The sequence below is a fragment of the Galeopterus variegatus genome, unplaced genomic scaffold, assembly GCF_000696425.1.
Source record: "Galeopterus variegatus unplaced genomic scaffold, G_variegatus-3.0.2 Scaffold8249, whole genome shotgun sequence".
Lineage (NCBI taxonomy): Eukaryota > Metazoa > Chordata > Mammalia > Dermoptera > Cynocephalidae > Galeopterus > Galeopterus variegatus.
In genome coordinates, this window is record NW_007734360.1 from 80,294 (window position 1) to 95,008 (window position 14,715).

Sequence of the window (14,715 nt, forward strand, 5' to 3'; positions counted from 1 at the left end):
GGGGGCAACACTGAGGGTTGCGATCCGTTGCCGGACATGGAAAAAGACAAAAAAAACAAAAAAAAAAAAGATGTTGAAAAACTGGAGTGAGCTAAATCCAACAAAATAAAATTTAGCTCAAATATTTTTAAACTCCTGAGTTTATGTACAATTATAGGATGAAAGGAATCTGTCTTAACAGCAGGACATGTTAAGAACTTTCAGATTTTAGGGCCAGCCCGGTGGCACACTGGATAAGTGCGCCGCTTGGGAAGTGCGGCGGCGCTCCCGCCCGAGGGTTCGGATCCCACATACAGACCGGTTCCCGCTCACTGGCTGAGCGAGGTGCAGGGGCAGCGCCGAGGTTTGTGATCCCGTTGCCGGTCCCCGGTCCGGTGCAGGGGCAACACTGAGGGCTGCGATCCGTTGCCGGACACGGAAAAAGACAAAAGACAAAAAAAAAAAAAAAAGAACTTTCAGATTTTAGTTGAATGTACATTAAATATAAATGTAATAAGATTGATGCATTAGATTGATCCAATTAGCACAAGTAGATAATCCAAACCATGGAAAGTTATAATTATATGACAGAGTCCCATGATACTCTGTACTGGTGAGAAAATATTTTGACATTATGCTCCCTTCTGAACACTGACAAACAAGAGTGCATGTGGGGATGGGGTGGGAAGGAAGCCTTTTCCAGGGGATGATTACCAAAACTGGCCTTAAATGCATGGTAATGTGAAATGATAAAAGAAATTAGGGATATTTAAGCTGAAAAGAGATCATTAAAGAGCCGCATGAGTCTGGTTTCAAATCATGTGATAAAAGCAGAACTAAAAGCAGTGGGTGGAAGTTACAGAGTCATGATCTGACAAATAACACTTGGAAGATTAGAGATAACCAACTGGGGAATAAATTAAATTAGAAAGTTCCTGTCACTTTATAAGCAGAAGCTAGATAACCAAATCTTTATTGCCCCAAGAGTCAAGCACCATGCCTGGCATTTAATAGATGTTAGAAAAAAATAACTACTGAGTAATTGAGGAGCCTTAAAAGATAACCTGAATGACAGTTCTTTTTTTTTTTTTTTTTGTCCTTTTTGAGACCGGCCGCACCACGCTCAGCCAGTGAGCGCACCGGTCAGCCCTATATAGGATCCGAACCCACGGCAGGAGCGCTGCTGCGCTCCAAGCGCCACACTCTCATGAGTGCACCACGGGCTCGGCCCTGAATGACAGTTCTGTCCCTCCTGGTGTCAAGGACAGTGGGAGAAATGAAGAGACTATTTTTTCCAATGGGCAACGAGAGGTTGAACAGAAGGGTGTATGCACTGGTCACTGTCTCTTAAGATGGGCAACAGTGGTTCGCAAAAGATGCAAGGAAACTAATTTGGCAAACCAATAAAACTTAGCATACGTGTTGTCTCTGATAGGACAGTGTTAACTATATCATCCTTTGCTTTAGCACACATTCAAGAAGTCCTAAATCTGGTATCTGGTCTCGAACTATATTCTGTATGTCATTCAATAATAAATAACATTTAAGACCTTATCGATCTTGAAATTCTTTAATTCTTTGTTGTCTTTCTTTGATTCCTTCACTCAACTTAGTACATGGAGACTCAATATTTAGTAGTTCACTTTGTAACTGAGATTGTTCCTAATATCAAAGGAGAAAACATTTTTAAACATGCATGATAGGTGTCTTTTAGAATAAAAGAGGTATCCATGAGTTAAGAGGAATTCAAGTATAGTTGGATAACAAGATTAAGTACCATAAAAATAATTAAAGGACAATAATATAACCTCAATCATAAGGGAAAGTATCTAAAAAGTACATGATGCTATCTACAGAATTCCTGAAACTCTGCTGTCGTTCTAATTTCCATCACATTTTGTGTAAGTCTGTAGTACCTGGTAAAAAGTAGCAAGGTGCTTTCTTATGATCTCTAATTCACTCTGCGAATATTTGAGTCGTGCATGAGTTCCTTGTACTAGAGACTGTATTTGTTTTAAATCTGTTTCCTTGTGGAGTGTCTTCATTAAATCCTAAAAAAAGAAGAGAAATATAGGAACATTTTACAGTAGAAAAGCACTTTCTCTTTTCAAATTGCTTTCACGTGTAATAATTCACTAATTTGTACATAAAACAACACCCTACTTCCCCTCCTTCTTATAAGAGACCAGGCGTTTAAGTACATTAGCCATCTGGAATAACGAAGAAGCCATATAAACTCCTCAAAGAACTAATATACTTTCCAACAGGAAAGGGCTAGGTATGAAAAATGAAGAACGGGGAATGGACGTGTTCCCTTCAACACAGAGAAATAGCATCAGCAGGATGGCGTGACTCACTGCCTAACTTTCCAGGCATCCTTGTCTTTGTGCTTGCTTCCCCCATTCCCTTCTCCCTTTCCTCCCTTATTACTCAAACACATTAACTCCGTCGTACATGTTCTGTATTTTTACTCCAAGTCCTTATGACATACAAGTACGCGAGGTATATATATATTCACCTATCTGTGTTTGTTTTTCAGGCTTGTTTTGCAAATTTAGAATCATATGGATAGTGCGTTTCTGCATTTTACTTTTCTTATTCAATTACTCACAAAAGTCAACTGATGAAGCTCTAAATTCATTCTTTCAATGGGTGCATATTTTTCCGGAGAGTGACTGTACAAGAATTATTCAACTACTCTCTTAATGATGGGCATTTACGTTGTTTCCAGGTTTTTGCCACCACGAACAGTATTACAACATACCTGTACGTATGCCCTCAAGTACTGGTGTTTTTATTTCCATGCAATAAATTCCCTGGGTGAAATTTGTGGGTCAAATGTATTCACGTTTTTATTTTAATGGCTGATACTGGATTGCTTTCCCAAAAGGTGTAATAATTCACATTTCTATAACTAATGTGAGTACTCTTTTCCTTACATCTCTGCCTGCAATAAGCATTTTACATATGTATTTATTTTCCATATCTTATTGATAGGCATAAAGTAATCTTAATTTGTATTCCCAAGTACTCTGTTCTATATAAAACATTTCTTTATGTTTACTGACCACATGGATTTCTTCTTTCGTTGAATTATCTAATCCTATCCCTCGCCCAGGTGTTTCTATCATAATGTCTTCTTCATGTCAATTTGCAAAGTGTTCTTCTATAGTATACAGCCTATGCTCTTCATTGAAAACTTGCTTAAAAATGTACACAATAGGGGCCGGCCCGTGGCTCACTTGGGAGAGCGTGGTGCTGACAACACCAAGTCAAGGGTTAAGATGCCCTTACGGGTCATCTTTAAAAAAATGCACACAATGGCTTTTATCCTCAGTTAAAAATTATTTTGCATTCATCTTTTAATCCATCTCGAATTTTTATATTTCATAAGATGAGGCACAAAATTTCTTTCTCTAGATGTGCTAATACCATTTATTAAATAACCTATCCTTTTGCTTCTGAATGAAAAGTCATCTTTGTTATATACAGAGTTGTCAAATATACTGGGCTCTACTTCTGGAATTCCCAGCGTTGCTATCTATCCATTTCTATGCCAATACTACATGAACTAGATTCCGATGGTTTCTCAGAGTATTCTGTGTACTGGCAGGGGAAGTCCTACCTCACTCTCTTTTATTATATATTTTTTGACTAGTCTCAAGAAAATTCACTTGTAAGAACTAGAATATCATTTTATCAATTAAAAAACCCTTGGTAGTATTTTAATTAAAATTGTATCCAAGTTATATATTAATGGAAGGTCTTCAAACCTATGAATATAGCAAGTCTTCCCTTTATGTTGTTTTATGTCTTCTAATAAGACATACTTTTCTTTTTAAATTAAAATTTTTTATTCATTGTACCTGTTTATGGGACAGATTGTTTTTTCAATACATGCACATATTGTACAATGTTCTAATCAGAATAACTGGCATTATCTCTCTCCTAGACATTCATTCCTCTGTGGTTATAATATTCAGGATACTCTTTTGTGGCTGTCTTGAAATATACTATACAATATTATTAGCTACTATCACCCTAGAGCACCAGGACTTGTTCCTTCTCTCTAACTGTAGCTTTGTACTGGGCCACCACACTGTCCCCAGTCTCCCTCCCTCAGGATGCCTCTGGTAACCACTATTCTACTCTCTATTTCTCTCCTTTTGTATTTTTTTTCTTAATTGACCCATGATAATTGCATATATTTATGGAGTTACTGTGCCTTCATATTTACATTTATTCCTATTGTGAAAATATGTATTTCCCTTTTTAGGTGCACAAATATAAACTATGCCTTTATATTCATAAGGGAAGTCAGTCTTTAGTTTTGGTGTTTTAGTATATTTATAATATTTAATATTAAAGTTATACTATCTTTATCAAATGAACTGGGAAGCTTCCATATTTTTCATGATCTAGAATGGTTTACACAACATTAGAATTATATCACATAGACCTCACGTAGCTATAAACCCAGAGTCTTCTTTTTTAAATTTGTGGTAAAATACACGTAACATGAAATTTACTATCTTTACTATTTTTTTTTCCTTTTTGTCTTTTTTCATGACCGGCATCGGATCGCAACCCTCAGTGTCGTGCCCGTACCGGTCTGGGACCGGCAACAGGATCGCAAACCTCGGTGTTGCGCCCGCACCTCGCTCAGCCAGTGAGTGGCCGGTCTGTATGTGGGATCCAAACCCTCGGTGGGAGTGCCGCCGCGCTCTCAAGCGGCGCACTGTAGCACTGCGCCACTGGGCCGGCCAACCTTTACTATTTTTAAGTGTATAGTTCAGTAGTGTTTAAATATTTACAATGTCATGCAGTAATCTTCTGAACTCTTCATTTTGTAAACCTGAAACTCTAAGTCCATTAAACTACTCATTCTCCGTTCCCCCAGCCCACTGTTCTCACATGTACATACCACATTTTTATCCATTCGTCCACCAATGGACACTTGGCTTGCTCCTACCTTTTAGCTATTATGAATAATGCCGCTATGAACATGGGTGTACAAATACCCCTGAGACCCTGCTTCCAATTGTTTGGGTAGACACCCCAAAGTAGAATTCCTGGATCATTCTATTTTTGAGGAAACACCATCCTATTTCCACAGCAGCTGTACCATTTTATATTCCTTAAGCCTTTTTCAAATGGTAGATCAGCCAACTAACAGTGGTTTTAAATATAGTGGTTTCTTCTTTTCCCCAAACAAAAGCAGTCTAGGGTGGTGCAGTTGCTCAACAATGGCACCCACTCTGTTTCTTAGTTCAATGGCTTTTATCTCCTGCTTGCTTTTCTCTTGGTGCAAGAGTGCTGCTACAGCTCCAGGCCTCTTGACTGTGTTCTAGTCAAGTACACGAAAATGCAAAAAGTAACAGTAACACTGCCATTTATATCTCATTGGCCTAAACTGTCACATGGCCACCCCTAGCCACAAGGAAACTTGGGAAATCAAGTTCTCTTAGTATTTTAAGATTCTACAATAGAGGCTGGTAAGAAAGGAAGATGTGGATGGGGACTGGGCCAGCCGATGACATTAATGCCTGCTACTGCCTGTCTTTTCAAATGTCCCACATTTTTCTGTTCAATCTTGGTAATTAATATTTTCTGAAAATAATTTCTTCCAGGTTTTCCATTTTTAAACTATATAGTTATTTGTATCTACGATTCTTTAAAGGTTTTTAATTTTCTCATTCCTGATCACATATGTTTGCTTCTGGCTTTTCCTTCCTCCATTAGGGTTGCAAAGAGTTTACTGTATTAGTCATTCAAAGGAACCAGCTTTTAGATTCATTTGTCCCTTTTCTGAGTTGTAACTAATTTCAGCTTTGAAAAGTAATTCCCTTTTATGTTTTTGGCATTTTGTGATTGTTCTAAACTCCTAAGGTGCGTAATAACTTCCGTTGTATTTCATCTTTTTTCTTTAATAATTAAAACATTTCACTCTTGATGCAGCTTTTACTGTGTCTCAAAAATAATGGTAGGAGGCATATTCATCATTTTCTAGGCATTTTATGATTTGCCTCTTGATTCCTTCTTGATCCCTATACTATCTACAAGCACACTGAATTTCTATGTAGGCAAAGACTTTTTTGGTCACTATTTCTAACTTCATGGAGTATGATCAAGGGGACCTAACGTGTATGTTTAAGAAACTGTTGAGGTTTCCATTGCGGTCAGCATGTGACCAGTTCCTCTAAGTGTTTCATGGGTATTGTTCATTATACTTCACATTTATTGAGCACTTATCATGTTCTTTCAGCTTCTATCTATTAACCTTCTTAATCCCTTTAACAAGGTTATGAAATCGGTGCTATTATTATTCCCATTCTATTGATGAGGAAACTAAAGCATAAAAGCCTGCGAGTAACTTTGAGTCATACCAATAAAATGTTTCACTATAAGTTTTATCTTTATTAAGTATTCTCACTTAAATACTGAGGTGCTGTGTGCTGCAAACACATTCTCAGTATAAATACTGAGGTGTGTGTTTATAATGGAGAGCTTCGTTTCTTACTCCATAACATCTTTGTTCAAGTCATTTAATAAATCTTTATTAAAAGTGTACTATACAACACAAGGATTTTTAACTTTAAATTTCACATTGTCTGATATTGTCACTCCTTTTTTGTTTGCATTTGTCAGGTACTCATGCCATTATTTTCAACATTCAATTTTAAGATGACTTCTTGTAAACAACACATTTAGCTTTTTAACCTATGACAACCTTGGTCTTTTAATGGGAAAATTAAATCCATTCATTTACTGTAATGTCTATTACACAAAAATTTTATTCCTTCCATTTTTTGTTCTTTTCATTCATTTTTGTTGGTTTGCTCTTTGTTCTTGTGTTTAAACTTTGGTTCCACCTCTGACCCTCCCACCCCTCAAGATTCAATCTTTAGAGTATTCTAATTTCCTATCTTCACAGATGAGTACTGTGGAACTTATTTACATCTCTCTCCATTTGTATTATGTTGGTTCTGCTGTTAGTTTAGCACTGTTAATTTATTATAATTAGGTCTAATTTAATTAATGTGGTGCTTAGAGTACTTTCTCTAGTATCTTTGTCACATGGAGTATGTAAATGATATTGTCTCTGAATCTGCTTCTCTGCAGATTCCTAAAAGGTAAATGGTATCCTGGGCTATAATCCTTTTTCCTGTGGCTATTATTCCACAGTACTAACAAGTTCTGTAGTCTATAAGCTTGATTTTTTTATGGAATTTTTTTTTTTAAAGTGTGACGGAGGGTTGTTTAGCACTGATTCTATAACTTAAGCAATCACGAATTACACCAAGATCTTCATTATGGTGGGCCTCTTCTCACCAAACCTACCTGGGACTGAGTGTGTCCTTTCAATGGTATATTAAGATTCGTTCTCAAATTAGAGAATTATTTTTAAAATATGTTTCCTCTCCCATGTGTTCCTTTTCTTCCTTCTGAGATTTTATTATTCTCAAGTCAAGTTCCCCGAGTCTATCCGCTAAGTCTCTATTAGCAGATATCTTTACTTCATGATTTCATTATCTTTGCAATTTTCTTCCGTTCATTGAGATGCTTCTTCCATTTGGTCTCTCAGATGGCTAATTTGGTTGTCAACAACAGAAATCCTCTATTTCAAATCATCTACTTCATTCTGTAGCTAAGAAATATTTTTAGTTCCAGAAGGTCATAATTCTTCTTCTTCTTTTTTTTTTTTTTTAGGCAAGAGCGGTTGGGGTGAGGGTCAAAACTATACTGAATCTCCTTAAAGCTCCTTTTTTTTTTTTTTTAGGCAAGAGCGGTTGGGGTGAGGGTCAAAACTATACTGAATCTCCTTAAAGCTCCTTTTTTTTTTTTTTTAGGCAAGAGCGGTTGGGGTGAGGGTCAAAACTATACTGAATCTCCTTAAAGCTCCTTTTTTTTTTTTTTTAGGCAAGAGCGGTTGGGGTGAGGGTCAAAACTATACTGAATCTCCTTAAAGCTCCTTTATTTTTATTTATTTATTTTTTTTTATTCAAGTTGTTGCCTGGCTCCTGGAACACCTCCGATCCTTTTATGTATTTTTTGCCCACTGAGGATCAACTTTGGGTATTAAAGCACCCTAAAGAGCAGCAGCCCCACAACCTACCTGTGCAGCAAATAATTATCTTTCTGGGATTCAAAATCAGCCATACCCACATGGGACAAATTTAACTTACCCTTAGGATCCCCATGTCCTGATACTTCCCCAGGTGCTCTTTACAGATGAAGAGGACAAAGCCCTGCATGGGCTTTTCTGAGCAGCCTCCCCCAGAACCCAAGATATCATTTCCACCCAGCTGTCACTTGGTTCAGATGAGACACACATCTAACATTCATATGGAACAACAAAAGACCCCAAATGGCCAAAACAATCATGAGCAAAAAAAGTAAAGCTGGAGGCATTAAGTTTCCCGACTTCCAACTATATTACAAATCTCTAATATAGCATGGTACTGGCATAGAAACAAACACGTGGACCAATGGAACAGTATAGAGAACTCAGAAATCAACCAACATCTTTACAGCCAACTGATCTTAGACAGAGTCCCCGAGGATATACATTGGGGAAAAGACTATCTCTTCAATAAATGCTGCTGGGAAAACTGAATATCCATTTGTAGAAGAATGAAACTTGATCTGTACCTTTCACCATATACCAAAACCCACTCAAAATGGATTAGAAACCTAAATATAAGGCCTGAAACTTTAAACTCCTAGAAGAAAACGTAGGGGAAATGCTCCAGGATAAAGGACTGGGCAATGATTTTATGAATAGCACACCAAAAGCACAGGCAACAGAATAAAAAATAAACAAATGGGATTTTATCAAACTAAACAGATTCTGCATACCAAAGGAAGCAATCAATAGAGTGAAAAGACATACGATACAATGGGAAAAAATATTTGCCAACTAGGCAACTGACAAGGGACTAATATACAGAATATATAAAGAGCTCAGACTACTTTACAGCAAACAACAATCCATTTTAAAAATGCGCCAAGGAGCTGAATAGACATTTTTTAAAGGAAGACATAAAAATGGACAACAGGGATATGAAAAAATGCTCAACAGAATTAATCATCAGGGAAACACAAATCAAAACCTCACTGAGATATCATCTCACCCCAGTTAGAGTGGCTATTATCAAAAAGACAGCGAAGAACAAACGTTGGCAAGGATGTGAAGAAGGGCGAACTTCCTACACTGTTGCTGCGACTGTAAATTAGTACATCCATTATGGAGAACAGTATGGAGGTTCCTCAAACAACTGCAGAGAGAAGTGCCATATGATCCAGCAATCCTATTCCTAGGGATATATCCAGAGGTTTGGAAAACATCAGGTTTAAGGGATACCTGCGCACTCCCATGTTTTCTGCAACTCTATTTACAATATCTAGGCAATGAAACAAACATAAATGTGTACAGATGGATGCCTGGATAAGGGAATTGTGGTATATAAAAACATTGGAATACTACTCAGCCATAAAAAGAATGAACTTCTGCCATTAGCAACAACATGGATGAGCTCGGAGAAAATTATCCTAAGTTAAACAACCCAGGTAAAGAAAGAGAAATACCACACTCATAGCTGGGAGCTGATATAATATAAATAAAAAAATGAACAATAAAGAGAGGCAGAGAGAAAGAAAAAAGAAACAACAATCATGGTAATACATTGAACTTTTAGAAAGCTATAAGTGGAAAAGAGGAGGGGAGGGGAAAAGAAAGGGGGCTAATGAGGAATTGTTCAATGGACAAAAAGGATGACTTCATATTGTAATGACGAATAAGCTAACTATACTGATCCAACCACACATTCTACATAATTATTGAAAATCAACGTTTTACCCCAAATGAATGTATAATAAAAAAGTAAATTAAAACAAACAAACAAATCAAAACCAGGTAGGAACTTAATATGGACATGGATAGGATGCAAGATTCATTTCAAGTTGCCATCTTCTCAGAAATTTCTCTGTGCCTAGACCTAAGTTTGTAAAATTTTTAAAAGCTGTATATTTTGTATACCTTAGACTAAAACATAAAATGTGGTCTTATGCTTACAGAAAAAGAATAAAAGATGTTAAGTAACCTTGCCAAAAATGTAGTTTTTGATTCAGTCCTTGAATCAGAAACTGGAAATTTGTATACACAAAACAAGAAAGCTAAATAGGAAAAACAAATAACCTGGAATCATTCGATCAATTTAGTATCTAAAGTTGACATTTCAAGTGTGGGGGGGGAATACAATATTCAACAAATGATACTTTTATAAAATGACAAGTCAATTGGTAAAAATAAGCTGGATCCCCAGTCATCAAAATAAATTCCAAAGGAATAAAAAAAAATGTAAATGTTAAATACACAAAACAATAGAAAGAAGCACTATTAAATTTCTTTGTTGGGCTTAAGAAAGTATTACATCTCTCTAAGCATGATACATTACAAGATCCAGAAGTAATAACAGATTAATAAATTTGTATACATAAAGATGAAAAACACATGTATGACAAAAAAGAATAAAGTCAAGTGTCAAACATATACTTGGCAATAAACAGGAATAAACTGTTGATATGCACACAACATGAGTATCAATAACACTAGGCTAAGTAAAGAAAGCATGGGCGAAAACTTCTTACTGGATGATTCCATTCAAGTAAAAGCCTAGAAGAGGAAAAACTGTAATGACAGAAAGATGGGGTTGCCCAGGCCTAAGGGGAGGGGACTGAGTGTAAAGGAGCACAAAAATGGGATTGTGTGTGGGGGTGGGGTACTGGAAATTATCTATATCATGATTGTGGTGGTGGTTACATAATGGCATACATTTGTCAATATGTATTCAATTCCACACTTAAAATAGGTGACTGTTAAGGTTTGCTCATTATACCCTAATAAAGCCAATAAAAATGTCAAACATAGAAGATTTACAACATAAGAGTATATGACTGAGTCATTTACTCATTATATAAATAACTTAAAATAGGTAATAAAATAACAAACAACCTAATAGAAAATTGTGCACAGAAAATAAACACACAGTTCACAGAAGAAAAACTTACAAGGAACCAATAGATACATGAAGAAATGTTCAACCTGTTATAATTTAAGAAATGAATATCAAACTAGACTACAGTTTTCTATCAATCAGATTGACAAAGATTAAAATATTTGCTAGTACCCAGTGCTGCAATGTAGGGACATGCACACTCTACTACAGGTTTTCTTTTGATGAGAATTTAGCAATATCTATCAACATTTTATTTATTTATATATATATATATTTTTTTTTAAATGTGTTTAGTTATTTAAAACAACAGCAATAAGCCCATTACATGTTAACGTAAATAACATTTTGAAGTGAAAAATAACTTTTCCAAAGCAGAAAATATTAGTAAGATTGCATTATGTTTTCAAATCTCATTAATGTCTGGCTTAATAGGAGACATCTGGATTCATATATCTACTGTGTTTGATCTATATTTTTTGGTGGCTGACTCGTACAGGGATAGAACCTTTGACCTTGGGGTTATAACACTGCACTCTAACCAGCTGAGCTAATCGACCTACTGTCTATCAACATTTTAAATACACATAGTTTTAGACCCAAGTATTCCACTTATAGAAATTCACCTCAGAGATAGATTTATGCAAATAAAGATATAATAACAACATACATTTATAGAGTGCTTCATATGCTAGGAATTGTGTTCAGTCTTTTATCTAAATTTTTTGATGTATTCCTTATAATAACAGTGAATGTTACGTACTTTTATTGTCCCCATTTTACAGATGGGACAACTAAGATACAAAGAGGACCTTCCTCAAGGTAATACCACTAGTGAGTGGCAGAGTCAGGATTCAAACCCAGGCAGCTTGGCTATAGGATTTATACTCTTAGATACTATGTTATTCTCCATCTCTAAAGAATGCTTAATGTCGCACAATTTGGAACAGCAAAATACAAATCAATAGGAGACTGGTTAAATAAATAGCATTTATAAAATAAAATACCAGGCAGAATTCATTAAAAAATAAAGTAACTTTCTATATATGAAAATTAAAACATGTCATCTTATGGCAATAAATGAAAAAGGTTGTTGCAAACACTACTTAAACAGCAAAAATATATTTTAAAGCAGTGAAATTAGGAAAATACATATACTTGCTTATACAGAGAACACTTCAAGAGGCTAAACATCAAACTGTGTTTAGCAAATATCACTGATATATAATTATTAATTTTTACTTTATTCCATTCTGCATCATTTGAATATTTTAAAATGATAGGCATGCAACTTTTATTACCAAAAAACCCAAACCTGGTTTAAAAACACACTCCCTTATTCCACTAGTATTTTGTAACTTTTATGACATAGATTTACCTTCAGCTCTTGGATTAGCTGGCTTCTTCTGACTCTTAGATTCGTTAACTCTTTCTCATCCCAGCATCTAGCCTTGTATTTTAAATCACTTGACACTCCAGAGATCACCCCAGATTTTAAAAATAATGTTCTATCAAGAGCCACTGTCTGTAAAATCAAAAATATTTTACCTTGAAAAAGCATACATAAAGAAGACAAAAATAAGGATATTATCTGGCAATTTGTACAGCTGAAAATTTGAAGATGAGAAAAACCACTTACTGTGCTTTACTAACAAAGTATGTAGTTTACGAAGGGACACCAGCCAAGAAACAAGACATAAATACAAAACCCCTTTTACAAAGGCCCAAAGCAATTCTAGACAACAAATTAGTGGCAATTACTAAGGTTTGAAATAAGCTGAATAGTAATTCCAAACATATTCAACACTGGCAAGTAAAAACTAAGAATACTTATATGCAGTACCAAATAGTTCGCATTACATAATCCTGTATCTTGAGGAATCTTGTCATATATGTCAATGGCATATTTTGAAAATAGCCTTCATAATTTTAGGATACCAAAAATATCACTCTATCCAAAATGAATTTGAAACTGGAACCAATAAAAAAATTTAAATGGAGTCAAGGTATAATACAGCCTGAAGTTTATAGTCCTGCTAGTAAGCATGTGCTTTATGGAGTAAGTGAAAGGCTCCACTGCTTCCATGCTTCTAAATTGTTGTCATTAAAGCGTATTTTACCTCTGCACTGTGTGTACTAGTAATGTGTGTATATGTGTATGTCAGTGTCTCTTATATGACAATCTTCAAAGTCCTTGTGAGGTCCAAGATGACTCGTAGAGTTTCAGCCATAGTGTCTGTGCTTCAGGAAAGAAGACAGGAAGGGAGAGTCTCGGTAAAAAGGTCCTATAAGGAAGCTTTCCTGGCAGGCCCAGCAATGACTACCATTTACATCCAGTGCCTACGCCTAGATTGCTACACAATGAAATCAAGGTCCATGAGTAAGGGAGAAGTAGAGAGGAATATTGAGCAGGCAGTTGTCTCTGACACAGACAGGAGGTAGCCAGGGAAAGCTCAGTGGTGGCATGCTGGCGGGAAAGGCATGAATACATAAAATGGATTGTGTATGAGTGTGCATGTGTCACAGGGATGGGAAGGGCAAAGAAGGAACATAAAAGGGTTTGGAATTCCTGCAAGAGTTACGGAACAACTTAGAGATGAGGCTAGTAGACAAGCCAGATCTTTGGCAGCCCTCAGAGGAAGAACGTGGATGGAATTCCACTGAGGACTAGTGGAGTTTGTAGAGGGAGCTGAGGAGGACTGGCTCTGAACACATTGAAACCCAACAGAAAGAGAGAAATGACAGAGAGGAGCTTTAGATAGACCATTCTGGCAACTATTTGGAAAATGCATTGGTCCAGCAAGGCCAGAGATGATGGTATAAATTCAGCCAATAGTACTGAGGGTTAAGAAAAGAAAAAAGATTTCAGAAATATTTAGGATATATTATAAGAAGAGCCTGGGGGTTGTTTGGATGTAGAGTTCAGGAAAGAATCCCTGGGGAAACAGGATTTTGTTTGGCTGGAACAGTATCATCAAGAATTGAGTTGAAGAACAGAAGAGAGATCAAGATTTAGTAAAAAGAACATGAATTTCATTTAAACATGCTGGTTATATAGTGCTTGTGAGTTAGCATTTTCTTTATTTATAATGTGTACGTTGATTATTTTGTTAAAGAATTAATTCTCATAGATTATAATAAAATTATAATGAATGTTAATATACAATCAGAAAGTTACAAATATTAACTAAAATAAAGATAAGAAATTAAACCAGGTAGAAAAAGAAGAAAGTATAATTAATAATTGAGACTACTATAATGACTAAATTATAATATTATAATCAGTAAATTTAATTAAATAAGAAAAAGAAAAAAATTCAATATATGATATTATGGCAAGTAATTAACCATTTAGGGGAAAAAGCTAATACCCACATCTAACAACATCCATCAAAATAAATTCCTGATAGACAAATATTAAAATATAAAAGTGAGACCACTGAAGTTATAAAATAACATAAGATATAACATATATGCTATAATACTCACTACTAGTTCTTGTTGGAGTGTGGTTACCACATATGGCAAATAAAAATACCAGATGCCCAGCTAAATTTGAATTTCAGATAAACAAATAATTTTTTTGTATATTTATGTCCAAATATTTTACTTGGCAACTATCTTAGGGAAAGAGATTTTTTTTTTCCTTTTGACCTCCTGTTTACCAAAGTTTTCTAAACTGAATATTTACTAACTTGTATTTCTGATGTATGTAAACCAA

At 35.5% G+C, this 14,715-nt stretch overlaps 1 protein-coding gene across 1 annotated transcript in view; it reads right to left on the reverse strand.

Moving 5' to 3' along the window:
* Positions 1–14,715, reverse strand: part of LOC103608284 (structural maintenance of chromosomes protein 1B-like) — a 63,956-nt gene that overhangs the window by 21,930 nt on the left and 27,311 nt on the right. The window contains 3 exon segments of the mRNA XM_008592731.1: positions 1,535–1,641; positions 1,896–2,030; positions 12,373–12,519. Of these exon segments, the coding sequence (XP_008590953.1) occupies positions 1,535–1,641; positions 1,896–2,030; positions 12,373–12,519 (389 nt within the window).